We start from the raw sequence: 25,423 nt of genomic DNA on the forward strand, positions 1-25,423 counted from the left end.
TCAGTGGTCTAGCTTGACATAGACAGGACAACATTCCTTGCCATTAACTCTTTTGTTTATAAATATATGCAAAGTCTTCTTTTGACATTGCTCAAGAGCAGAAGGTTCCCCGGTATTGTGACTCCTATCGTCCAAGATTTCTTAGGGAGTAACTGTTGCTGATCCACCAACTTGGGGTAAAAATACTTGGTAAAAAATATTCAGTAAACTCCACAATGGTCAACATTTCACAAGAGAGAGGCAGAGGAAGGATAGGGTAGAGGCTTGATCTTAGCAGTGGGTATAGCTGGTTGGAGCTGATGGCACCAGTAACAAGACCATTAAAAAAAAGATGATCTTAAATTCCCAAGAGCTATTTTAGCCATAATAGGTCATAGTCATGCTTTGTGCCAGTTCAGTTTGAGGAAAACACTGAGTTAAACATTACTTACAAGGCACCAAAGCCTAAGGCTTCTGGTATTGACTTCCAGCTCCAATTCCACAATGCAAGCTTTCACTTAAAATGAAGCACAACAGTAAGGTGCTGGAAAGGATTAGTTGCAGGTCCCTGACAGTCACCACACAAATATTTGGGGATGCATAATCCCATCATGACTTTGATCCCTGATTGTGGCTCAAATATGTAGCTTTGATTCCAAGTTGGTGTGTGTGCATTATGAACATATATTCATAATTTGGGTTTGGAGCTCAGACAGAATCTTGTATCAAGAAGTCCCTGTATGGAGTCACACCAAAATTGTCTTAGCTGTCTTAATTCAAAGACAGCACCCAGAGGTACTGGAATGATTACCAAGCACTCTGGAGAATTAAAAGACCTTATTGTGATACAGATACATTAGCACTAGAAAGAGTTGAGATGAGTAAAGAACCTAAAATTGGGGCTTTATGCAGAAGGAACACTCTCTAGCATGTGTTTCTGAAATACAAAGGAAAATTTAGATTGCACAAGAAATGACAGTGGTTGATTTTGTTTGCAAGTGGCTCCTGAAATATATCAAGGAGTGGAAGTCAGATGGAAACTGTAATAGAAAAATCACCATGCAAAGTACCACCTAGACTTCCTATGTGAGAACAAAGTTGCAAAAATACTCTTTTCACTGTTAAATATAGGCTCAGGTCTTGTTGATATGCCTGAGATGGCTTGTTATGGGCAAGCAGGAATTCTGCCAATGGAGATAAGGTAGCCAAGTGTGAAATTTGCTATAAATAAAGGAAGTGGTCTGCAAAAGCATTGTGTCATGCGATTTAACCTTCTGTAACTGTGAATCCAGGCGGGTGAGTAGGGCAAGCTAATAAATAGATGCCAACAATTTTTTGTGTGTGTCACACTTTTATCATACATTCCAGGTTGCATCATTGCCTCACAAACTGGTGAGTTAACTTGAATACTAAATAGATACCTGCGGAGTGATACTTTTGTTTTTACTCATTGACAGTAATTTGTAACACCCTGCTTCCTCCCCTCAGCCTGCACGGGGAGAGAACGGGAGAGGTGGAGGTTAGAATCTCTCAATCTCCAGTGACAGATGCTTACAAAATTATCTTTGACTTCAGAGGGGATGTGATCTGTCCAAGCATCTAGTACCTTTAGTAGCTTTTGGAACCAATATTTGTTAGGTCTCAGAGTGTCTGTGTTTACTTTTCATCCTCAGCCACCAAGCAGCCATACTCACTTTCGAAGGAAAAGACTAAAAATCCCAGAGCTATATAATATGTTTTCAAATATCTTAAAACAATATTTCCCGTGTGACATTTTTGTGTAAATGTTGTTCCTGTATCTAAGAAGAAATAGACTATTAACTGTGTATTCTAAAGCTTATGTAGAATACAAGGAATTGCACATCAATTTTCCACTACTTCTAAGATATGACAAAAAGTGAGTCATCAACAAGATTTTTGTCCCGCTTGGAGTTACTGGAAAAACTTTCATTGACTGGTGTGATTCAGACTCCAGTCTTCCAGCTCTTATTTTTGGTGATGGATAGTATTTCTGGGCATCCCAGACCTGCAACTACATGGCAGAACATGTCTTTTCAGCTCTTAGTATGTGCTATATATTGTGGCAAGTTGTTAATCATGCAACAGGTTTAATCTGTCAGGAAGTCATTGGATAACTATGTCCCTAATTATGAAAACTGTATTAAGTAAAGAAAACAACTTGGGCACATTTGTTGCTTTCATTGCTAAAGGCTACCCTAGTGCTGTATCCCTTGAGAAGAGCAGCAATAGCAGCCGAGCTGCTGGCAACAAGAGTGGCAAAGTTTGTAGGGCTAGGTTGGAAGGCATGGATGTTGACAAGAGAATGACCTTTTGGGCACTGGAACCTCATCCTGCATTGCCCTTAGTTTTGTCTGAGGTTTTTTTTACCTCAGTGTTCAACCTGAGCACTTGGTTCAGACCCATTGTCCTAGCCAGGTGACATCTTGCTGCCTACTGTCTTCCATCCAAGTGTTTCTGTACAAAGATGGATGTCATCTAGTGGCCCAAAATCTTACTAATTCCTTTCAGTTTCTGGCCAAAAAGTGGTGTTTAACTTTTCTAACTTGCTGAGAGAGTAGGCATGTTTGAATCAGTGTGTTGCACAAAGAATGTTGAGACAAATTCACACAAATGAAAATTTATTAGCAGGCTCCATAGCTGATGGCACATATCAACAATGACAGAGAGGAAAAAAAAAGGGGGGGGAGGAAAGGGAAACATCTCCCCCATGGCAAGCTGGGAGGAGAAGCTCTGGTAGGCATCCTGAGATGAGCACCTTCCCCAGGCATCCTATCCAGGGCACCAGCCAGTTCCAACACAATACTTTCCCTGCAGCAACTACATAGTTTTGATGAGGACTCACTCAAACTCGCTACTGATTGTTCCCATTTACAGTGCAAGCTTTGAGCAGGGGCAAGTGCTGCATGGCTGGTCAGTTGGTGAGCTCTGTGCAAGCATATTCCTGAGTCCCTAGATGTAAACCAAAAGCTACAACCAAAGGGTAGGAAACAGAGGGGAAAAGGAGAGGGTGATTCTTGCTCTGGTGACAGTCTCTTCTCCTGGAACCTGTCACTCCAACACTATTGGGGTCTGCAGGCAATAGCCTACCTACCTCCGGGAGGGCCTTGCGGTCTCAGGGAGCCTTGGTGCCAGCACACAACCTCCACAGTGTCAGGATTGTCATTCGTCCCTTTCAGTGCCCTGCAGCAGAAGATCAGGAATCCTCTGTATGTGCCATCATGATAAAAACCATCCAACCTTCCAGCCATACCCTGAGCTGGACACACCAGTCACTGGCCATGGGGAGGACAGCCTGCTGTAGGGAGTTTTGTTCACCAGAAAGGAGGTGGCATTTGGAAGTAGACAGAAACCGTCACTTGTGACCATTTGCACAGCTGTATGTTCTCATTAAAGTAAATTTATCAACAAATGCACTGGTATTCCTGAAGTGCTCAATTAGCTGGTGTTAAAAATACATTATAAAACCTATACATTACGTAATTAGATGTTGACTAATGTTTATAATTACAGCACAAAAATGTAAAGCCATGTCTCACGTTAAACTTTTGCCTTCCTTTGCCCAGATTGTGTGCAAGAATTCCCTAAACCTTCTTCTCTGCACCAAGGTATAAAACACTGTGTGGAGAGTCTTCCCTGTAGAGTAGGCGACACAGTGGTACTGCTTCTATGCTAAACTATTTGTGTATTTCAGTTATCCAGATACTGAAATAACCATTTCACAACTAGTCTGTTAGCACAGAACCAGTAGTAATGCTGGACAGGATAACACAAGGAAGCAGGCACTTGACATGTAATCCCTGTATTTCCTCTTTTCATATGAAATTCTGCTTACATAGATAATCACACAGACAAACGATGTGCGTAATACTTGTCATCTTCTCCTCCTTAATGCATCAAACATAACAATATCAATTTAAAAGAATGGCTTTTACCCACACATTTAATTTGATATAAAATAAAAAATTGAATTCCCATGAGCAAAAAAATAAATCAACATAGACCTTTGAATCTCCTTTACTTCCAACACTGTATGTTACTACTCACACATGATCTTCTGTCTGGACTATGCTGCTGCTTTATGCTAACTGCAGAAGTGCATTGATGTGGTCTGCATGGCAGTGTACATATGCAAGATGCAACCTCCTTGCCCCTGGTGACTGTGAGTACCAAGTCTCTGATAGAAGGTTTGATCCACTTTGTAATCCTTCTCCAAGACACTTCTTACTAACTTTAAAAGTTTTGTTGAATTAAATTGTGTCCATTGTCTCCTATTTAAACAAACAAACAAAACAAATAAAAAACATGCAGAAGTGCTGTGTTTGGTATCTATGCATGAGCAGGAGGCCTTGATTTATTTGCTCTGTTGTTTGCATAGCTCTAACTATGGTTATTTATCTAGATTATTTATTATTCATACACCTCTGTAAACACTGGCCACACATGCCATCAGTATGTTTGCAGTTCTGCATCTGCAGTGATGGAATCTGACCAGCCTTTCAGAAACATTTCATAGTCACTTCATTCTAGAAAAAGCATCTTGCTGATTAAGGAATTAATTTCAGATTTTGACCCCATATTCAGCCAGTCCTTTATATCAACTGACTTCAGAATAATAATTAGGAATTTTAATCTGCACATCATAGGTTTACAGGCTGTAACAACGACTTTTATGAAGAATTAACTATTTTCAGCTGAACCTGTGACACTCATACTAGGTGTACAAACGCAAAAAACATATATATAGAAATAAAATAACTGTTTCTTTATGTCTTCTTTTTACTTGTTTTGATCATAAAATATCAAGATCTTGCTGTAGTTTTCAATCAATATGAAATGCATTTTGTTTATAAATGAATATTCAGTTTTGCTGCATTGGTTTATAATGAATAAACAGCAGCAGCGAAGTACAGAAAGATTAATTTTCACTTTTATCATTCACTTGCAAGAAGTTATTCTCCAATTACTTATTACCTGTGGAATAATACTGAAATTAAAATGAGAAACCCAGTCAATATTACATGCATCAAAAATGATGACAATCTTCACTGACTGAAAACTGTGAAATGTTTATTGGGTTTTAGACATAGAGTCCTCCAGGGAGTGCTACAAATCCACACAAACTCACGGCATCTTCGATGTTGCATTTGGAGTGTTGATTTAGACAAAATATGTGTAAAAACTCCTGTAGGCAGACAGCTCTTTAGTGAGTATACCTCTGCAAAGGCTCAAGAACATAAATTATTCCAGCATGAGTCTGGAATACATTATACTCACTTCACAAACTCCAGATCTGCTTGATCCACACAGTAGAAGAGGAAAAATTGTTGTGTTTTAGAGTTAGGGAACAAGAGTTTATTTAGCTATCCTGTATATGTGTGTGTAATTTTACACTGAATTTTTTTCTAAGTCACATAACATTAATGAAACCAACAAAGGAAAGAGTACTTGTGAAGGTAGGACATGAAATGATGTGACACTGGCCTGGTACAGCAGGTTCCCCAGGCTACATCAGAGCCAAAGGTAAAGCAGCTGCCTTCTTTTCAGGAAAAAAAAGAATCAAGCTTTTTCCCCCACAGCATCCTGCTTAGCTCAGATCCCTTAAAGCTACTCTGTATCCCCTACAAAGATAACAGCACTGTACTTTCTCTTCTAGTTCGCATCTCATAGACTATCAAAAAGACTATTCAGAATGGACCAAAAAAAAAAAACCCCAAAAAACATTTCCCAATATTCTGCCTTCAGAAAACCAGAGGAACTATACAGTGGTTCATCACTTACTACTATTATACACCCAGATATTGCATCTGAACACTGCACTCAATAGCTGTGGCAGGGCTTGTCTTCCATGAATTTATCGAGTCTTTTCTGAATTTACTTATCTTTAAGCCTTTGCAACATCTTGTGGCAATGAGTCTCACACTTCAGCTACTCAGTCTGTGAAAAAATACTCTATCATTTGGTTTGTTCCCCAGTAATTTCTTGTGTACTGCTTGTTCCTGTGTTGTGATAAATAGTTAATAATCTTTCATATTTATCTTCTCTGTGTCTCCTGAAGAAATAACACCTAATGTTAGCCCTCAGTCATTTCTTGTCCACGCAGAAGTCTTATTCTATTTAAACAGTCATCATTCAGAAGCTGTTCAATGCAGCTGACCGTTCTTTCTGTCTTTCAGTGTATTTTTCTAGGTTTACCTATATTGTTTTTGAGGTGAGGTGACTGTTCACCACAGGCTATATATCAGCAGAATAGTTTCTGATTTGTTCTCTAGTATTTTCCTAATAATTCTTAATTGTTTTTGCTGCTGCTGAGCACCGGGCTGACATCTTTATCAGGCTCTCTAGGCTGTGTTTCCTGAGATGAAATAGCTAATTTAGTGCTCATCACCATGTAGATGTATTTGTTTTCCCTACATGCATTGTCATTATTGAACTAGGATTTATTGACTTCTATTTTATTGCCCAGACACTCAATATCAAGAGGGGTTTTTTTAATTCTTCACATAAGTTTTAGTTTTTCTATCTTGAGTAATTCTATGTTAATATAGATGTCAGTCCAGATTCCTGTGAGTTTCCAGCAGTAACCTCTTTTCCTTGAGAAAACTGGCCATTTATTCTTTCTTCCTTATTTCCCTCATGCTTTTCCCAATGATGAACATGCCGTGTTTATCTATGAAATCAAGCCTGATTTGTACTGTCATATTGCAGCTACAAACACTGTTTCAGGCAATGAAATATGCAATTAGTCTTTCTTGCCCTTTGCTTTTTCTTCTTCTTTCCACATTATTTCTTGATATAGTTCTTATGTCTTTTTTGCTTCCATTTTCTGTCTCTATCAATTTCCCTCCCTGTGTTGTGTTCACTTTCTCATCCATCCACTTTCCCATCCAACACCTTCTTCCTGTTCAGCTTCCTTGCAGGGTCTCAACCCTTTCCTCACTACTCACATCTCTTTATGCAGGCTTACTAGAGCTAGAGTAACTGCATATGCGTATCATTTCTCTCCTTACCACATCCATCCCTCTTTCACTAAAAATGGAGGCAACCAGATGTAATCTGTGCGTGAACCAAAGTCACCGAACCCAGTGAAAGTCTATTCCACTGCAGTAAGTGGAGTTGGTGTCAAGTTTTCTGTGAAAGCAGGCTTACTTATGTATGAGACTGGTTTATGGATAGACACTGCACTGCTATTCCCAGCAGAGTTAGGTGGTAGGGAATATGCCATATCTCCTCTTGGGCTGTTCAGCAAGGTGATTTGGACTTCATGATAAGATGGGGAGATTTGCCCAAATGGGTTGAGGTGCACCAGGCTGAATCATACTCCTCCTGGCTCATCTGCCTCGCTGGTCAATTGCATGCAAGGGGTGAATAGCTCTAGGAGGAAAACTGTAAAAGTTCAGCTATCTATGCCTTTCCTAATATTTGGCAATTAGAGGATAACAGAGCTGCCAGCATATATAGAGAAGAATGAACAAACCAGTGCGCCAGGCAGGAAGTTGATTAACTCACCTAGGCTTGCTGCAAATGCCCGTAGAGGCAACAACAGCAAAACACAGGACACCGAGCATTGTAGTCACTATCTTGGAGAGCTGTGTTGAATTTTGCTCTTCAGTCCCGTGAATTCTGCAAAGAGGGAGCAACCACAGCACTTAGATGTATTAGCATGGTCATAGCAGAGATGAAGCAGCCATCCTATCTCCTGCCAGTCACCGATGACACCTGCAGAGAAACACATGTTGGGACACCATAGTGGAGCTTCTTTCCCACATGATGGAACCTTCCCACATGGTGGGACTTCTTTCCTCATACTTCAAGCCTTGATTCTCTTAACTGCCCTTTTTGACGCCAGCAATTCCTTTTCTTCCTCATATATCCAACATCCCTGGTTTATCCAGTCATCACCAGGGAGCTCTGTGGGATTCAAGATTCCCAGAATATGGAAAATTTTGTGAGATGAGAATATGTAGTGATGGGTGGGAAAGTGGAAAAGCTAATTTCTGTGATGTGGCTTATTACTTTTACCATTCTCAAAGCCATTTGTCAAACACTAAGTCAAATAACAGATAACAGGACATTGTTCTTTAATCTTCACAGTGAAGTACCCGTATTTTTCAGCTGTCTCCTCTGGACTGTGTTCTTACATTGACAAATACCTTACTCCTTCAATGGCACTGAAACCAGTAAGGATATTTTGTAGTGTGAGATATTCTCCCACCAAATAAATACTCTCCATGAGAAAGAGTGGTGGACTGGACATATTTGGCACAGTGAGGCAATCGGCAGAATTGGGGACAGCAAGGGGGAGTGAAGGTGCCGCAATCAGCTATGTCAGTGAAAATAACTGAATGAGTCAGCTGTTATGTGTCAGAAGTGGTAATGGCGATAATGACCACACCTTGTGGCCATGCTGCTCCCCTTTTGCCAAGAATTGTTTTCTATTGGGTGACCTCTTCTTTAGGGTAGTCAGGATATTTCTGCTGCTGCAATGCTTTCGCACAAAGGTCCTTTGTGCCAAATAACATCATATTTTTGCTGGAGGGTGTTCATTGTTATTGTTTCTTCAATGCATCTCTAATTAATTTTGCCAAAGCCACCCACCTTCTGCCATCTGTCAGGTGGCAAGAAGAAAGAGTGTGGCTCCAGACAGCTAGATACTTTGAAGGACGGAAGAACATGTGGTGGGGTGAGAAGGATATGGAGACAAATTCAGATCATCACCTCACAATAGCTTCTTTTATATGATAGCTTACAAATCATAATGGACTATTATATATATAGTATATAAACTAGGGACTTAAAAACCCACAGATTGAGAAATTACAGCTATGTTGTGAAGCAAGAGACACTAAAGCCCTTTTTGGTTTAATATATCAGTGACAACAATAATACAGTTATTGTAGTGATTATTTTTAACCAGTAAGCTGAGTCCTTCTAGACAATGCCCATAGTTTATACTTCCCATAAGAACAAACGTGTATTATCTTTTACCTTAACTGTTTCCACATTTCCATATGCTTCCAGTTATTTATCTTAATTGTGGAAAAAAACCAAATACTCAACATGTAAAGAAATGGCTTGACCTTCCTTCCATAGGCCACATCCTATATTCTTTGCATGCTCCAAAGCTACCTTGCACTCTGATTAACTTGACTAGGAGTTGTGTTTGTGTATATACCCGCACAAAACGTATATATAAACTGGCTTCACATGGCTCCACAGCACTGAACTGAAATCCCACTAGAACTTCAGCTATGCTATTAATCATGTACTGAATGCAGATTGCAAGAAAATATTTAAGAGTCCATAGAAGCTTTTCTTTAAAGTATGCAATCCCTAAATATTCAGGTTTACATTATGGTCCTTTAGTTAGGATTTATTAGACTGTTTCATATTTGCCTTTCTGTTTGTTTTGTAAAAGTGTACTTGTCTAGCACACATTTTTATGCCAGCCTTGCTTTGCATTTTTACAGTCTGCTAATTAGACCATTTTAACTAATTTGTTTGCATTTTGTATGAGCAAGTTGGGCTTTTGGATTGACTAATGTAATTGCAGCCAGTTTCTGCCAAATACAAATTACTCTTTCTAGTGTGAGCTAGAGAGAAAAGTAAATATTTAATAGCCATCAATACCCTTGCAGCATTTTAGAGTGTGCTTTTTTCCTATGGAAAGTTTAAATAATTTCTTCAGTGCTTGATTGCACTTTAATGTTACGAAATTATTTTTTAATCTTTTTTGAAATAATAATGAATTAGACATTTTAGCATCTCCATAAGGGTTTTATTTCTGTGCACTTTGCAGTTTTAAATTCCAAGCTTTAAGATCTGGTACTTTCATGTTTGAAGTTTACTTGTGTGGCTTTTTATGTATTGAATCCTGCCTCCTGAAACCATTTTCCTGGAATGTACTTGGGTTTTAATGTTTCTGAGTGGATGAAGTCAAGTCTTATAGCTATGTTAAATTGTGGGACTATTGCTTGCTTTCTCTTTTTTTATTCTTTTTCAGAGAAGCATAGGAGAAGACAGGAACTGGTTACCAAACCTCAGCATTATTGGTATCTGTCTTATGTTCTTCATCTCTGCAGAAGTGGACATAAAGGCGTAGGTGCACCAGAGACTTAAGCAGGTTAAAGCTCCTCAATTTTCAAGCTTAATATTCCCATGGTACTTGCTACGGTGCAGATCAAGAAGTCCACCTGCTTGCCAGGGCAGGGCAGCTCTCTTCCTTCCCCTCCCTCCCACCATGACCTACGCAGAGGACAGGGCTACGTCTGCCTCACCCAAGGGGCTGTGTCCGAAGCATTATACACAGACCACACTGATCAGATCAGGGCCAACATAAAAGTGCTGAAAGATGTTGTTTTCTAACAGAATTTAGTGATGGTGCTCTTCACCCCGGTGTACCCACCTGCACGGTGTCAGTACATTTTCCCTGGGGTATGAGTGTTTTGGGCTCTGGTTTCTTTTCCCACGTGGAACTTTCAAATGCATGGGTCCCATAAGTGTCTTAACCAATGGCCTAAGGAATGGGGCTGCTGTTGCTCTCTGTCCCCCAGTGAATGTGGGAATAGTCTATGGAAAGCAGAGGGTTTGAGCGGGAATGGTGGGTAATGGTTAGCTGGTGCTGGGGTTGCCTTAGTACCGTTCTAACCTTACCTTACCTCTCATCAGTCATCTTGTGCAGCTGGTACCAGTCCTAGGATGCTGTGGGAAGGAGAACCTGCCATTGGCCATCTTACTGTTTCATCTGATGAAGCTAAAACTATAACAGATCAACAGTGAGATCCAGCACTAAGGAGAGAGAAATCAAAACACCTTTTAGCTGAGTCCTTGACATGTCACTATTCATTTTCTTTTCAGATAGGGTGCAACTTCATGTACTGTCAACCCATCCATAATTATTAATTAAGAGAGTGAATACATAATCACTGCCAAGTGACAACAGGCCCATGTCATCATCGGGCTATATAACCAGGTTCTGAATTCCATAACCACAACTACCAAATTCCTTCTCTGTCCCATTCCTGGTACACCAAATGTCTCACGAAGCATGAAACAACAGGTTTTTGATGGATGCTCTATCGCTATCCCTCACTATCTTTGCAATCGTCCCATCATGAACTAAGAACAGGTGCATTGCAAAAAGTAATCTTTTTTTGCTTCTGGTATTTGCCTCGCCTAGATGAATGCGCAGGTGAATTGATCAGTGAACTAACCATGCTGTTCTGAGAAAGTTACTGTTAACAAGCAGTCTTACCTGCCCTGCTGGATAAGTTTAAATGTGGCATTTTGTTAGTAAACCCAACGCTGCCATTCTCAGATATCTGCAAGTCTCACAAACATAAGTAGCAAATTTGAGCCTGAGTCAGTGGTAAGATTTGTTTACTTGGATTAAAACCTAATTTTTTTAATTTAACACTACATTTAATACTAAAATTTAATACTGAAAAGCTGTAATTATCTAAACAATAAATTTAATAAAAGTAGATTTAATACTAAACTTCTGGTGTATATTTTCCATTATGCATATGGTCGCTCTTTGGGAACAGTGCTCTGTGGTCCTAATTTATACTGAATTTCTTGAATAAATACTTTTTGGTCCTAGATAAAAAGAAAAGTAACTGCCTGTGTATCCTCATATTTGTTATTTTGGTACCAGTATTTTGGAAATGAAGAGGACAGGTTATCAAATGGATTTGAGTATGTACCCAGTACTTTTCTGAGTGTGCCTATCTGAATACATACTGAAAAGCTGGTGTGATTTTGGTACCCCTGAGAGGAGGTAAAAGGATGGAGGCTGTGAAGATACTGGTACCATCACACAAGAGGTCTGTCTAAAATACCTGCACAGTTCCTCTCTAGAAATAAGAAGGAAGTTAGGTTATTTTCTCACTTCTGACCATTCTACAATTTATCCATGCCTATATTCTCTTGCTGCTAATAGGATTACTCACACAGGAACACAATAGCACTTTAGCCTTAAGCAGTTGGCCTCCACACTGATATACAAGTGAGCATGTCAGCTAGTGCTGACTGTGATGCAGAGAACAAATTAACTAAGAACTGGACTTGCTCTGTTTTAAGTCATAGATAACTGAAGTCTGTTTTAATCATTTCAGTCACAGGAAAGTATTTTCTAAATGTGTTATGTCAAAACATCCCAAAAAGTGACATGTAATCCAAGGCACTTGTTTTATTCTTGATTATATTTGCAAATTCAATCTCAGTCCTTTCAAGGCATTTTGAATTTAAAGTGATATTGTTAAATGCTTGTGTTCTTGATACTTAACTAAAGCAGTGCCACAGGAATATTCAATAAAGGACTTCAGTACAATGATTCACTTATTCACTGAATACCCTGTCTTAACAACTGACAATTTTTATAGATCTGACCCCTCTCCAGAGATTTAGTCATTCTCCAAAATGTAACAGCAGGAGATGAGGACACGTTAAAAAAATGTATAGCACTTTCCAAATTTTTCAATAAATAAATATCCAACATAAAATACAGATGCTTTTTACCAGCTACATCACAAGACCTTTCAGTGTCTGCTGTCTGCTTATGAATTCTCTATTTCTTTAAAAGCCTACGCGAATCAATGTCTTCACAATGTCAGGTCCTGGCAAAGCTACGCAGGGAAACTAATCCCACACATTTAGTTTTCTAAAGCTACAATGGTGTTTCTCACACTGACTCAGCCTGAGTGCTTCTGCTGTGCGAGGTTGTGTCAGTAATTTTCAGAATTTCACATTTCAATGCAAAATTATTTGTTTGAAATTTTGGCTATTTCTAAGCCCAGTATTTCTGTGCCTAAAGAGTATCTTGAATGTAAGGAATGGTGCATGAGTGTCTCTCAGTGTTGCTGTAACATTCCAGCAGGAAAATTCTTGATCCGAATGATGAACATAGAGCATGGTATAGCAGTTAGTTCTTAAACATGTACATCCTCTCATAAATTTTTGTTCTGCCTATGACATTTTCCCACTAAGGATAGACATACTTAGAAGACAAATTTCCATGTCAATGGCAAGACATTTTGCAGTCATTGTGTGAACTAAAAGGGGAAATGCCAATCATCAATTTTAGACTATTTTATTTATACCAAGCAGTAGATGTTTCTAATGTTTAATTAAATTCTTTCAAGTATGAGAGCAGTGAAATGTTGTCCAAGAGAAATTGTTGGTTCATTTTATGTCATTTGCACCTGTAGTTTAGACTTAATAGACCAAAGTGAAGATATGTAGTGGGCAGGTATGTGAGGACAAAGTGCATGCAAAGCAGTGATGTGAATAGTGTGAAAGAAAGAAAAGCTGAAGAAGAAAAAATAATGGTCTGATTAGGTATTGGTGGAAGATTTTCTACTCACCTGTGCTGGAAATTCGTATTAAAATATCTGGTCCTCATAGAGCTCTACATTAATACAGGACTTCTGCAAAATTTAGTGTCTTGATCGATGCCTAGGTTTGCACCTCCAAGAATTTAGATCTACATCTGGCCATCACCTAAGTAATGCACTTTGATGCAAAGCATTGCTTGCATTGCTGCTAACTATAAAAATTTGTTTACAAAGAAAGATGAACATCACTTAAAAAGGTGATAAAGACATAATGAACAGGAGCCAAACTTTTGAATTCTTAACCCATTCTATAATGTATGTGAGGTATACTTAAAAAAACAGGAATGCCATTTAGGTTTGCAAGTGGCTTCAGATTAATGAGGGCAGATATAATGCAAAGTACTGTTTAAAGGTCAGTGAAAAGTGTAAAGGTTAAACCCTGCTACTCTTTTTGTATTTTTTTTTCAGTTTGGACTCCAAAGGGTTCAAAAAGAAAGGCCCATTTCTACTCTCAGCTGCAGTAGTGTGAATATAATATTCACAAGTGCTTGGTCTTAGTTGAACTGATGTGGATTTACAGCACAAGGACTACCAGCTCTGTCTCTATACTGTTGCTTTTCTGCTTGGTTGAAAGAACAGGTTTTGTTCAGCTGCCACTTTCCCCTGAAAAAAAAAAAAAAATCCACATAAATTTGCCCATGGAGGAGTTTTCAGAGCAGAGAAGCTACACAAAATACTCTGAATACACTGTAGAGGTTGAAAATAAATATATTGTGAAAAGTGAATTTCCATATTATATAAGCTTATTTGATGTTCATTATCTTGTAGCAAGAATAACATTCTTCCATCAGCAATTCTACAGCATTTTTAAATATGGTGCAAGTGTTGGATTATATTTCACAAGGGAGGTTTGTTAACAGCAAAATCATTGTATCCCTATTTCTATAATAACCTAGTAAGATCACACCACTGAAAAGAAATGTCTTATCTCAAATGAGATTTCCAACTAAGATAATCTGAGGAAATATATAATAACTCTTGACTTGAGTCAATGACTCTTGAGTGACTTTATGTTTTCTGTTCTACTTGTTTTTCTAGTATTAGCAGTAATAAAACCATACTATTTAACAAAAGCTTTAAAAAATGTCAGCCAATAAACAAGAGTATTCACATTTGCATCTTTTCTTCCTGGAGAAATCCTTCAAGTCTGCCTCGTGGACACCACTCTTATGCATGTTCCCTGAGGACAGAAAATCTTCCAAGGGGGGGAAAGGTTCAGGGTCACTCCTGATACAAATTGCAAATACAATGCACTTGAACTCTGGGGCACTACCTTCACCTCCTCTTTGCCGGCCACACTACCCACCAAAAGCCCATCCACAATTGTTCTGTCCTGACCAGGTCCCTGAGCGGTAACTACTGGAGAAAGTTGCTTAGAGAAAATGTACAGAGTTTAGTGATAAATATATAGAAAGATTACAAACCACATTCTGCAAATTCCCTTCAGGCATCTTCCCAGAACATTATCCAGAGGGGTAGCTGAGTAAACAGCAGCAATGAGCCTCGCAGGATCCCTTAACTCCCTCTTGGTCTCACAGGCTCTTTGCAATTGCCTGTTCTGCTCCCGTGTCCTCCCAATGGTTCTTCCTCAGCTCCTTTCTTTTCATATCTGACCTCTGTGACACTCTTCAAGTGACCCGCAGCATCTCCACTGCTCACCAAAGCTTCTGCTCCCATTCATAGCATGTGTGTCATGGTTTAACCCCGGCTGACAACTAAGCACCACATGGCTGCTCACTCACTCCCCCCCGATGGGATGGGGGAGAGAATCAGAAGGGTAAAAGTGAGAAAACTTGTGGGCTGAGATAAAGACAGTTTAATAAGTAAAGCAAAAGCCACGCATGCAAGCATAGCAAAACAAGGAATCCATTCACCACATCCCAGTGGCAGGCAGGTGTTCAGCCATCTCCAGGAAAGCAGGGCTCCATCACGCCTAACGGTGACTTGGGAAGACAAATGCCATCACTCCAAACGTCCCCCCTTCCTTCTTCTTCCCCCAGCTTTATATGCTGATCATGATGTCATACAGTCTGGGATATCCCTTGGGTCACTTGGGGCCAGCTGTCCCAGCTGTGTCCCCTCCCACCTCCTTGTGCCCCCTCAGCCTACTCGCTGGTGGGGTGAGAAGCAGAAGAGACCTTGACTCTGTGTAAGCCCTGCTCAGCAGTAACGAAAACATCTCTGTATTATCAACACTGTTTCCAGCACAAATCCAAAACATAACCCCATAGTAGCTACTATGAAGAAAATTAACTCTATCCCAGCCAAAACCAGCACACCACACTATCCTGCTGCTTTCCCACGTCTGCACAATGCCAGTCCATGGGCAGTTCTCACCTCACAGTTCCTTGTCTGGTTTTCAAACCACATAGCACCACAGAGAGGTTTTTTTATAAATTATTCTGTTTTTAGCTTTTTTTTTTCCCTTTTGAAACTCTCTGAAGGAACTAGACAAGCTTTAAGTCATAATCTCATGCAGAAGGAAAGACAAAGTGTTGCATAAGGGGCAAAAATGAGAAATGGAAGCCTTTTTATAATACATCCAAATATTCCTGAAAAAATACTACATAGTTCTGAAAAGTACAACTGGTCTTACGACCTACCTTACAACTCGTGGCTTGAAAAGCTGCGAGACTTTTCCTCCCCGTGATCAGATATCTGTAAAAGCACTTCCAGCAAGAAGAGTTGCCCATGTGACCTTGTGGGGATTTTTTTCCTTTTCAACCTATGTAAACATTCATATAAAGAAATTCAATTGCTTGGATATGGCTAGAAAATGGATGCACAAGAATGAGAACTTGGGCAATGTATATTCATTTCAAAAGTCAAGGAAATATTGATGGAAAACACTTCTGCATCTTCCACTAGAATTACTGAATAGATTTGATTAAATATATGAACTTCACTTTGCTATTCAAGTTCACCAAGCATGTTTGGAATAACAATTATTTTATTACCATACTGACATGATCTAGTCAAACAAAATTAAATGTGTTTTGGGCTAATGTAAAGCCTTATTTATGTATCTTTGCTTTTTTAAAATAATGGAGAGACAGAGATTTCTGCAGAAGCAAAATTATATTCCCACAAAAACTGTAAATTAAAATCATTAACCTCACCTTGCCATAAGCATCTTTTTCCTCAGGGGCATGGACCAGCTGTCCTCAAAGAGAAATTTTAGTTTCAGAAAGCTCTTGGGAAAAATATACAAAATACACTGTTATGCTATTTATAAAATACAACAAGTTGTCTCTAATCTGTTCCTACTAATCAGTGTAAGACCAGAAGAAAAAAAAATGCTCTTAGAATAAAAATTCTCAACAAGTCTTAGGGACATAGGGAAGCTTCTGAAGGGAGAAGTTTAATTTTAAGTAAGGTATCACACTGTAACCATGACATTAGCTTAACAACCTGTACAGGCTCAGATCCATCAATTTATGCCAGATTTTCTGAATTGTGAAACATGAGTGATATTTCTTACCTTGCTCAGAGCAGCTGGCACACTTTAGTTTGAACAGTACTTGATTTTCCTTGTCCCCTTGCCTGCTCTGGAACACGAGAATCTGCCTTTTTAGCATTTTACTGTGACATCTTTGTTATCTGTTACCTCAAAGTTTCTGATGGTGCCATATAGGTAGATGATGCCTCATAAGCAGTAAGGTTCAAAACTGCTGAACTTGTGCACCCACGCATTAATCTATGTGCAAGAATAATCTATTTAATGAAAAGATGGCCACAGGAAAGCATAGCCTGTCTGTAAGCTCGGGATGTGAGAAGTAGCATGGACTGTGGTTGGCACTAGGAAGACCTAAAACTGCCACTGACCCATTGCGTGATTCTGAGGAAGCCATTTCACCTTTCTATTGTGCTTTTCTTCTCAGCCTTCGTCTTTGCAACCCACCAGCCCTTCACAGCAAGATCTGTCTCTTATGATATGTGTCTCACAGTGGAAGCTCAGCTGGGGCTTCCAAATTAGAGCTGATTGGGAATTTTTCAATGAAATTAATTTTCATCAGAAAGTGCAGCTCGTTTTCAGTGCAGTTCCGCAGTGCTGTTGTGGAGATGCTCACCCAATATGTGAGGATGCAAATTCAGATAATGACTCTGAAGAATACGTTGTTATAGGAAGTAGATCATCTCTAGCGGGAGCTGTAGAGTGCACCTTGCCCTAGGATAACTATCAGGCTGTGGGTGAATTGGCAGTCATCTGTAGTTAGAGAGACAGCAGATCAGGAATTTGAACCTGAGTATGCTAGGGGAGGTCACATGCTGTACATCTCTTTTGTTGTTGTTTTTGTTTGTTTGTTTGTTTGTATAAAACCAAACCTTTTAAAAGCACTTGGATTTGCTACAGGAAAGAACTGGAGTACCAATGAAATCCTGGGAAGTTTCATGGGTAGATTTACTCGGTCTCACTCTGTTCTGCTCTGAACCCTGCAAACTGGCAACAGTGAGATCAGACATATTTTATTTTGTAAAATACTTACGGTTTAAAGGAGGCAGACAATTGCAGAATAAATCATGACCAAATATTTGAGGAGAGTTAATGACGAAAAGGAAGAGAAGTTATTTTCAAAAATAATTCCAAAGAGAAATAGAAAGGTCTTCTGGTGATTAGTAAAAACAAGTTGTCCCCAGCACAAGGAAGGAGATGGCAGTTGGCAGGTGCGGGCAAAGGGAGTAATCAGATCAGTAAACCAAAGGGAATAGTAACAAAGTTCAGTGGAGACAACAGGAAATTAAAGCATGGAATTAGGGGGAAAGTGGCATGGGGCTTTAGTAAGTTTTGGTGTGCCATAATGAGAGAAAGAAAATAACCAGGAATTTCCCAAAGTGATACCACTACAGCTTTTAGAACATATCCTTAGTGGCTTCTGAATATTAATTCTGGTGGAACAGTCTGAAGAGAGAAACAATTTAGAAAGAGTTTGTTTTTATAAAAAAATATTTGTTGTTATGCAGCAGTTCTCCACTATACGCCAGTGTAAATTGGTAATTGTGTAGAACACTGCAGCAATACCAAAATGGCAGTGCTGAGGGGAATATGTATTTTCTCCCCTTTCCAGCTCCACTTCAGCTTCTCTTACTGACTGCAATCTAAAATAGCCTGCATTTCTAACCCAGAGAGCAGCTGAGTCATATTCAATTCACATAGTCACTTTGCAGCTGAGTATGATTGCACTACCTATGTGGCATCTCCAAAGAATATGCAAAATATCATTTGCTAAAATGGCAACTCCATAAATATGTCTCCAGGGGGCATTTTGTGCAAATGTTAAGACTATCAGGAATATCATATCATTTAGGCCAAAGATTTGTACTGGATCATGCACTATTCTCTCTCTAGCCTCTGTCTACCAAACGCCAATTCTGTGCGCACAGCTGTGAACCTAGGGTGAGGGTTCAGACTGGTGTAACTGAAATCAGGACACAGTCTGCTGCCTGGCATTGGCATTGCCACTGTGCTCGCCTTTCAGGAAAATTAAGGCCTCTTTCTCCAGGAGCTAATTTTGCTTAAGCTTACTCCATGAGTTTCCATTCTCTAATTGTTCACTTTAGACTCAGCCAGAACAAATCATTTTTTCAACTTGCAGAATAATATTCCCGGAGAATACATGGAGAAATGAGGCAAAGCCTAGAAGAAATCTCAACAAAAATATTGCATTGACAGTACATTACTAACAAGACCACTAGATTAGGCTCCTTCTCGATGAAGACAGTAACTTTTCCAGTGCAGAATGATGACCTGTATTACTTCCTCAGAAACAAAAAAATTGTCTCCCTTTAAATGATATGGCTAGTAAAAAACCAATGAACTATGGAGTCTTTTGTGGGCAAAAGGTTTGCCCATGAACCTTCTGCTACATAAATAGACATATGATTAAAAAGAGAAAAATTTGAGACAAACAAGCACTGACCTGTGAGTGAGAGTTAAGCAAACACGTAGACGAATTCAGAGATGCAGCCCCGTGATGGGGAAATACCCAGGGTAAGAAATATTTACAGAGGAAAGTTCTGTGGATTTTCAGGCAGGGGAATAGTGGTGGTTACCTCCTGCTGAAATATCACAGCCGCAATGAAGTGACAAAGACGACAACTGACATGTCAGAGACACATAAATCTTTCCTTACAGGGCTGACAGCTTGGTATGATTGCTCTCCAAAGATAACTTTATAACTTGCTGAAGTGTGATTTAAGGATGCCCTGGAGCAGCACTAACCTGTGTACCTTTCTTGTGGGTAACTTTTTATAAGCTATAGCTTTAGTTAATAGCTTATGCAATTTTTCATTTGACCTACGGGTGTCCCATGTGGGTGGGATTTTCAAAAACGCTCAGGCCCAGATCCACAAAGGGATTTACATGGAGATGATTGCACCTATAATGTGTGTACGGAGCAGAGCAGAGACCTGGCCACAGTTTAGCCTGTAATCTAGTGAGGACACAGGAGGAGGGCTGCAACACCCTTAAATGTTCACCAGGAAATCTACCCATGCTTATGTGTGAAATTGCTCTGGACTGTAGTGATGCCTTAGCTCTGTTCCCACTGAAATGGAGTAAATTTAGGCACCAGCCAAGTACTCTTGAAAAGGCCAGACTGAATCTTTCTTTTCTTACTGTAACTTTGACCCTTTCTAAAATATCTTTTAGAAAGAAGTACTTGAATTTTATTATCAGGTAGACCAGCAGGAAAAATGTGTGCTGTTTTCATTTCAGTGTTTTGTTTTTCAAGTGAACTATTGTATATACATACAAGAATAAAAAGGATGATAAAAAGGTTAAAAATGCAATATCCAGTTTGGTCCCAGTCATGTTAGATGTGTTTAATCTTAAGCAGTTGATAATCTCTGCATGCAAATTGGGCTGTAGATCTTTGAGTGCATCTTCCCTTTTCATGCTGGCAAAGAGCAGGGGTTGTATCGTCATATATGTCAAACACTAGGATAAATTATGTCCTCCATGGGAAACAAGCCACAAGCAGCAGTGTATCTTATAAACAGCCTTTAGGGAAGCTACTTTATTTCCATTTTTTTCCTGTCTTTTCACAAAGCCAAACTATCCCCTGTGGCATTTGGGCACACAGAAGACAGTTGTATTTGAAAGGACATAAACAGTCAAACTAAATAAATAGATGCAAAAAGCTGAAGTCCTTGCAAAGTTGTGCTACAAAATGGGTGCTAGACTGGCAACTTCTGCATGAAGGCTCGATACTGATTTGCTTCCTCAGACCCAGAGAGCTTTTGGTGAGTGTCTCTGAAGAAAACCAGAGTGCGGGTTGAGCTGGTCTCACGCCTCTGGAGCAGACAGCTACCTTTCCGAAGGGTGGTAGAGAACCAAGATATTACAAGCTAAACTCTCAGAGCCATGTTCTGACCCTGGTCGGCAGCTGAATTTACACTCCTCTTAGTGGGGAGAAAGCGTCTTGAAAGCAGTAGAGGACCCCAAGGCTCTTTAGAGCTCCTCAAATGCTCAAGTGTAGTGGTAGCAGAACATACTCATCTGGCTTTCACTATGACAGGTAGTAAACCCAGTAAACTTAACTCAGGCTAAACTTCTGAGGGCTGCAGAGTGAACTGGAGAAAAGTCTTTGTCCTCTAGGCACAGTGTTATGGGAAAGCCTATGAAGTTGTAGGTCCAAGCACAGAGCCTGCACTGACTTCCAGAGGAGCACCAACTGCAGATAAATAGCAGTGCAAAGGTCTAAAGGCATGATAAGAATTCATCTCAAAAGCATTATAAGTTTATTTTGCTTACACCTACAGGACAGACAAAGTATGGTAATACTACTGCTGTTGTAGTAGTATGGTCTAAGGGTAAGATAAGAACTGCAGGAAGAGGAATTATTTTCTCTTAGACCAACTGGTTTAACTAGGGTGGGAAAAGCTTGCAGACGCAAGTCATCTTTAGTATACAAAAACCTTCCTCCTGCTATTAGTATCAGCTATTCTAGTAGAAGAGGTTTCTTTTCCCTGTAACTTTGTCTTGGAAACAAAGTGAGATCTGAACTCTGCTCCAATGCAAAATACTTGGTTATCTATGCATATTGGAAATGTTTATTGGGAAAGCTGATGAACTCACAACACACTTTTTCCTAAGACTGACATGATTTAAAGGTTAGCCAGAAAAGCGGTTTTTCCCCAGTGGTTGTATTTTGTAGGCATAGTGATTTAAAGTCGCATCCTCACAGAAAGTCATCACAGAGTATCTGAACACTTAAATCCTATGGGTGAAATGTGGGCCTTGTGGAATTGATATGGTTGTAAGAGCGCACAGGCCTTGTAATAGCACATTTGTAATAAGGTGAAAGTTGGTACAGAGAATGGGAGAAGAGGAAAGCAAATTCTACCCTAAAGCACTTGCACCCTGGCTCTTGATAAGAAGTCAAGTAAGTATTTTATGCTGCATGGCACTTCAAGATTTACAACCTCTTGTACTCACTGATAAAGAAAATACCACTTACACACAAGTAGCAGAAAAATCACATAAAAATAATTTCAGCTACTTACTACTTCATAGGAAGAACTAAAGTGGTGCTGTTGTCCCTCAGCATCAAATAATTTACACTTTGTCAGATAAAATGCACCATTCACCATTTGCTGCAAAACACATGTTCTTGTTGATTCTAGCATTTCATTCCTTTTGCGCTCTCTAGATTTTAAATGAGGGAAAATCTGAGGATGCTGCTTTAGGATCATAGACAAGGGAAGTAGGTTTCTTTTTAAAGCTCTCTAGTTCCAAGGAACGAAGATATTTCTTCTAAGTATTCATTGCAAAGGCAGGTAAAACTAAGGAAAAGTGACTCCAAAGTACCATATGCAGTCAGATTTGGGGTGAATGTTCTCAAAAACTGTTTTCTCATACACATACATTTTGTGGGCTTGAGCATTATGTCCAAAAAGATGATTGGGGACTACTAAAGTAGGAACAGAAACCTGAAAGCAGGGTAGTCTCCTAGACCCCTGAGTCCAGGGCAGGTACATTGTATTTCTGAGGCTGCCTTAAAGTCTAAGCCAGTCATTCTTACCCTATTTTGGTACCTGATCTACAAGAGGGTTGTTAACACTATTTCCTCTCACCCATCCATTTTCAGTTAGTGCTCATTTTAATCACAGATGCCATCAGAGACTCTTTCTTAATGTGTATTATTACTTTGGCCAGCATGGAGGGTTTCTCTTGGCACCCCCAGGTGTAGGAGAAGTATAAATATATTCAGTGCTACAGTGATAAGCAGAGTCTTTAAAATAACATAGATCTCAGCATACATGCATATTCATACATAAATAGTAAGGCACATTCAGCATTAGCCTAAACAGAGGAAATCAGGTAACACAGCACAAGCACAGAAAGCAAGTATAAAATTAGTCTTGATCAAACGGTTTCTACTTCATTTATTTTTGTCCTGCTCTGACTGGTATAACTTATAATTAGTCTCTGCCTGCAGTGGTGTGGTTCCAAAGAATGGTGGATTAAGGAGAAACTCTAGAATTTCTCCATAACTTGACAAGTTATAACCTGAAAAGCTACACTTAGTCCATTAAAGATTTTTCACAGTGACATTTTAGTACAGCTAGGGAAATATGCCACTTTGCCATTTATCATTTTCAGGGCATGGACAGTGAAAAGGAGGTTGCTGTGAAGAACAAAATAAAATAGATTACATGTATAGAAGTGAGGTGAAGAATACTGATAAATATACACCACTGAATGTCAGCAAATGTCACTGGAGAAGGCATTTGCAGCTACCAGAACAGCCTTGCAAACCAGCAAAAGTAGCAAAACCAGGCAAAACAAGTTGGGTGTACTCACTTCCACATGAATAAGCAATAAACCTCTCTGAAGTTACACCAGAAAGTTGTTAAACTTGATAGATGAATCTTTTCCAAATTGCTCTGTCACATACTGTATGTATATGGCTACAAAGGACTGTGGATCATTTAAAGTGAAAAAGAGAAAGCATTGCCGAGAATGCAACAATTTAAGCATTTTTGTTCAAACACTTGTATTCTGCTTTGTATTAAAGGGATGGTTTGAACAAAGGAGTGATTCATCATACCCCTTTTTCTTCCATAAGGCTGCTCTTTTTTTTTTTTTGTCTGAACTTCATTGTCTGAACTATTGCATTACTACCATTTCTCCTTTAAATATATTTGCTGTTCTAGCAACAGGGCTTAGAGTTAAATCAATTTGGGTTTGGTAGGCAGAAACATTGCAAATGAAAGCTTTTCTGCTGAAAAACTTCTAATGGTAGCTATCTAGCATGCCATCTAAGTGTAAGTGGAAGACCTGCAAGATGTCACCTATCTTTCCAGCAGCATCTCATTTGTAGATCTATGGATCAGCTCCATTTTGGTTTATAGACACACTGACCTGGAAAAAGCTCTCCTTGTGAAAGTTACAATACTTGAGAGAAAACATCAAGATTCCTTCAGGCTTATTTTAATCTGGGCTGTCTGTTTTCAGCCTCTTGAACCATGAGTCTTCATTGATAATAAACAGAAGTGAAGATCTTTGACTCAGAAAATATCTCCAAGGAAAAGTAGGAGTTCTTAAAATTTCAGAAGCTCTGACTGCTTTTATATTTAATTTTCCATAAGATTCTTCCTCCCAAATTCTAATTTATCTTGGCAAAATCAGAGACAGCCTGCATCATTTTGATTTCATGAGACTGTTATCCCCAGACACCACACTCATGCAAATTTCAGATCAGTTTTGTTTTCATTAGTGAAAAGCAGCAACATGGATCACATACAGGAACTCATTTATTCAAATATTTCATACATTCTAAGATATGCTGATTGTAGAACTGTTGCAGTCAAAATTCTCACCATATGTTCATGTAGAAGCTATAAACAACCAGCCCTACAATGGCATCCTAAAGCCTGGCAGTTTAAATCTTTGAAGAGAACAAATTTCTTGTACTTACAGATCCTGTAGATGGAGTAAGGGTGAACCTTCCTTTCTTGGGCAGGATGCTTATACAGTGAATTTTCTTTGTATGAGTCTTCACTCCATTCTTGCAAAATCAAAATCAAAAGTGATCCTTATTAGTCAAACTGAACGCTTTATTAAATTAAATGTAAAGCCTGTTCTAGAAATGAACAATGAAATTCAGAAACCAAAGATTAAACTGATATGTTGAACTTTCCTGAACCGCTCCCCACCCCCCTCCCCCCAATTCTTTGAAAACAGAAGTAATCTTTGAGGCAAAACAGGCGTTTGACAGCATCCGTCATCCAGAAGCTCTGTAGCAGTTGTGCTGCTTCTTTGGTCTTGTTTTGAATTTCTCTGTCAATTTGAATTGACACAACAGAGTCTCAAGGAGCGATGCTCAAAAGCTGAGAAGGCAAGGACCGTGTCGGATGCAACAAAGGGGAAAAGATCTATCAGTTTGTTACCTCATCACAAATATCAGCATCCCCAAAGGCTTCTCCTTTTACATAAAAGTGTGCAGTTCACTGAAAAACACAAGAAATCTTATTTACCTTTTAAATGTGAAATTTAACGTATGTTACGTAATGATATGCTTAACGTTTTTTAGAAACACTGAGATGTATTACATATGCACACACTTGTCTTCAAAAGAGACAAAAATACAGTTTCTTAAAGGGTATTTGAAAAGTAGAAATGCTTGGCCAAGAGGTTTTAAAGGAGTTCTTGAACAAATAGGCAGCATGTGAATAAATACACTTATTTTGTGACAAGCACTGAAAAGAAACTTCTGGTTAGCAGTCTGCCTAACCTAATGAATGGTTTAGTCCTTCCATCCTCCATCCTAAGCATGAAAGCTGCTATCCACATCCCAGACTTGATCTAAACTACTGAATGCCATAGGGAAGAGCCTACTGACTGACGCTGGATCAGGCCTGGCAGCCTCAAGGTTTGACCCTGTAGGCCAGCACCAGCCCAAACCCAACCTACGCTTCCCCATAACCAAAAGTCCCTCAAATGCAGCTGTTAAGGTATGTGCAAAACATCAGAAACTCTTAATCAGCCAGATCTTGTCCTTCGGAAAAAGTGGAAATTTCGCCTGAAT

The 25,423-nt window shown here is 39.3% G+C and overlaps 1 protein-coding gene across 4 annotated transcripts in view; it reads right to left on the minus strand.

The window, feature by feature from the left end:
• Window positions 1–6,502: 6,502 nt before the first annotated feature.
• LOC128150285 (uncharacterized) overlaps window positions 6,503–25,423 on the minus strand; it is a 34,051-nt gene continuing 15,130 nt past the window's right edge. Inside the window, exons 2-7 of one of the 4 annotated variants that reach the window (XR_008238008.1) lie at window positions 24,314–24,403; window positions 16,511–16,584; window positions 15,995–16,116; window positions 10,656–13,994; window positions 7,507–8,651; window positions 6,503–7,371 (exon numbers count right to left, since the gene is read on the minus strand). Coding sequence is in view for 3 of the 4 variants with exons in the window: in XM_052806377.1 (XP_052662337.1) it covers window positions 15,996–16,116; window positions 16,511–16,584; window positions 24,314–24,403 (285 nt within the window). In the remaining variant the exon portion in view is untranslated. The other 3 variants (XM_052806377.1, XM_052806379.1, XM_052806378.1) reach the window with 3 other exon arrangements.

This window comes from Harpia harpyja, chromosome 13 (assembly GCF_026419915.1).
Source record: "Harpia harpyja isolate bHarHar1 chromosome 13, bHarHar1 primary haplotype, whole genome shotgun sequence".
In the NCBI taxonomy this organism is placed as follows: Eukaryota; Metazoa; Chordata; class Aves; order Accipitriformes; family Accipitridae; genus Harpia; species Harpia harpyja.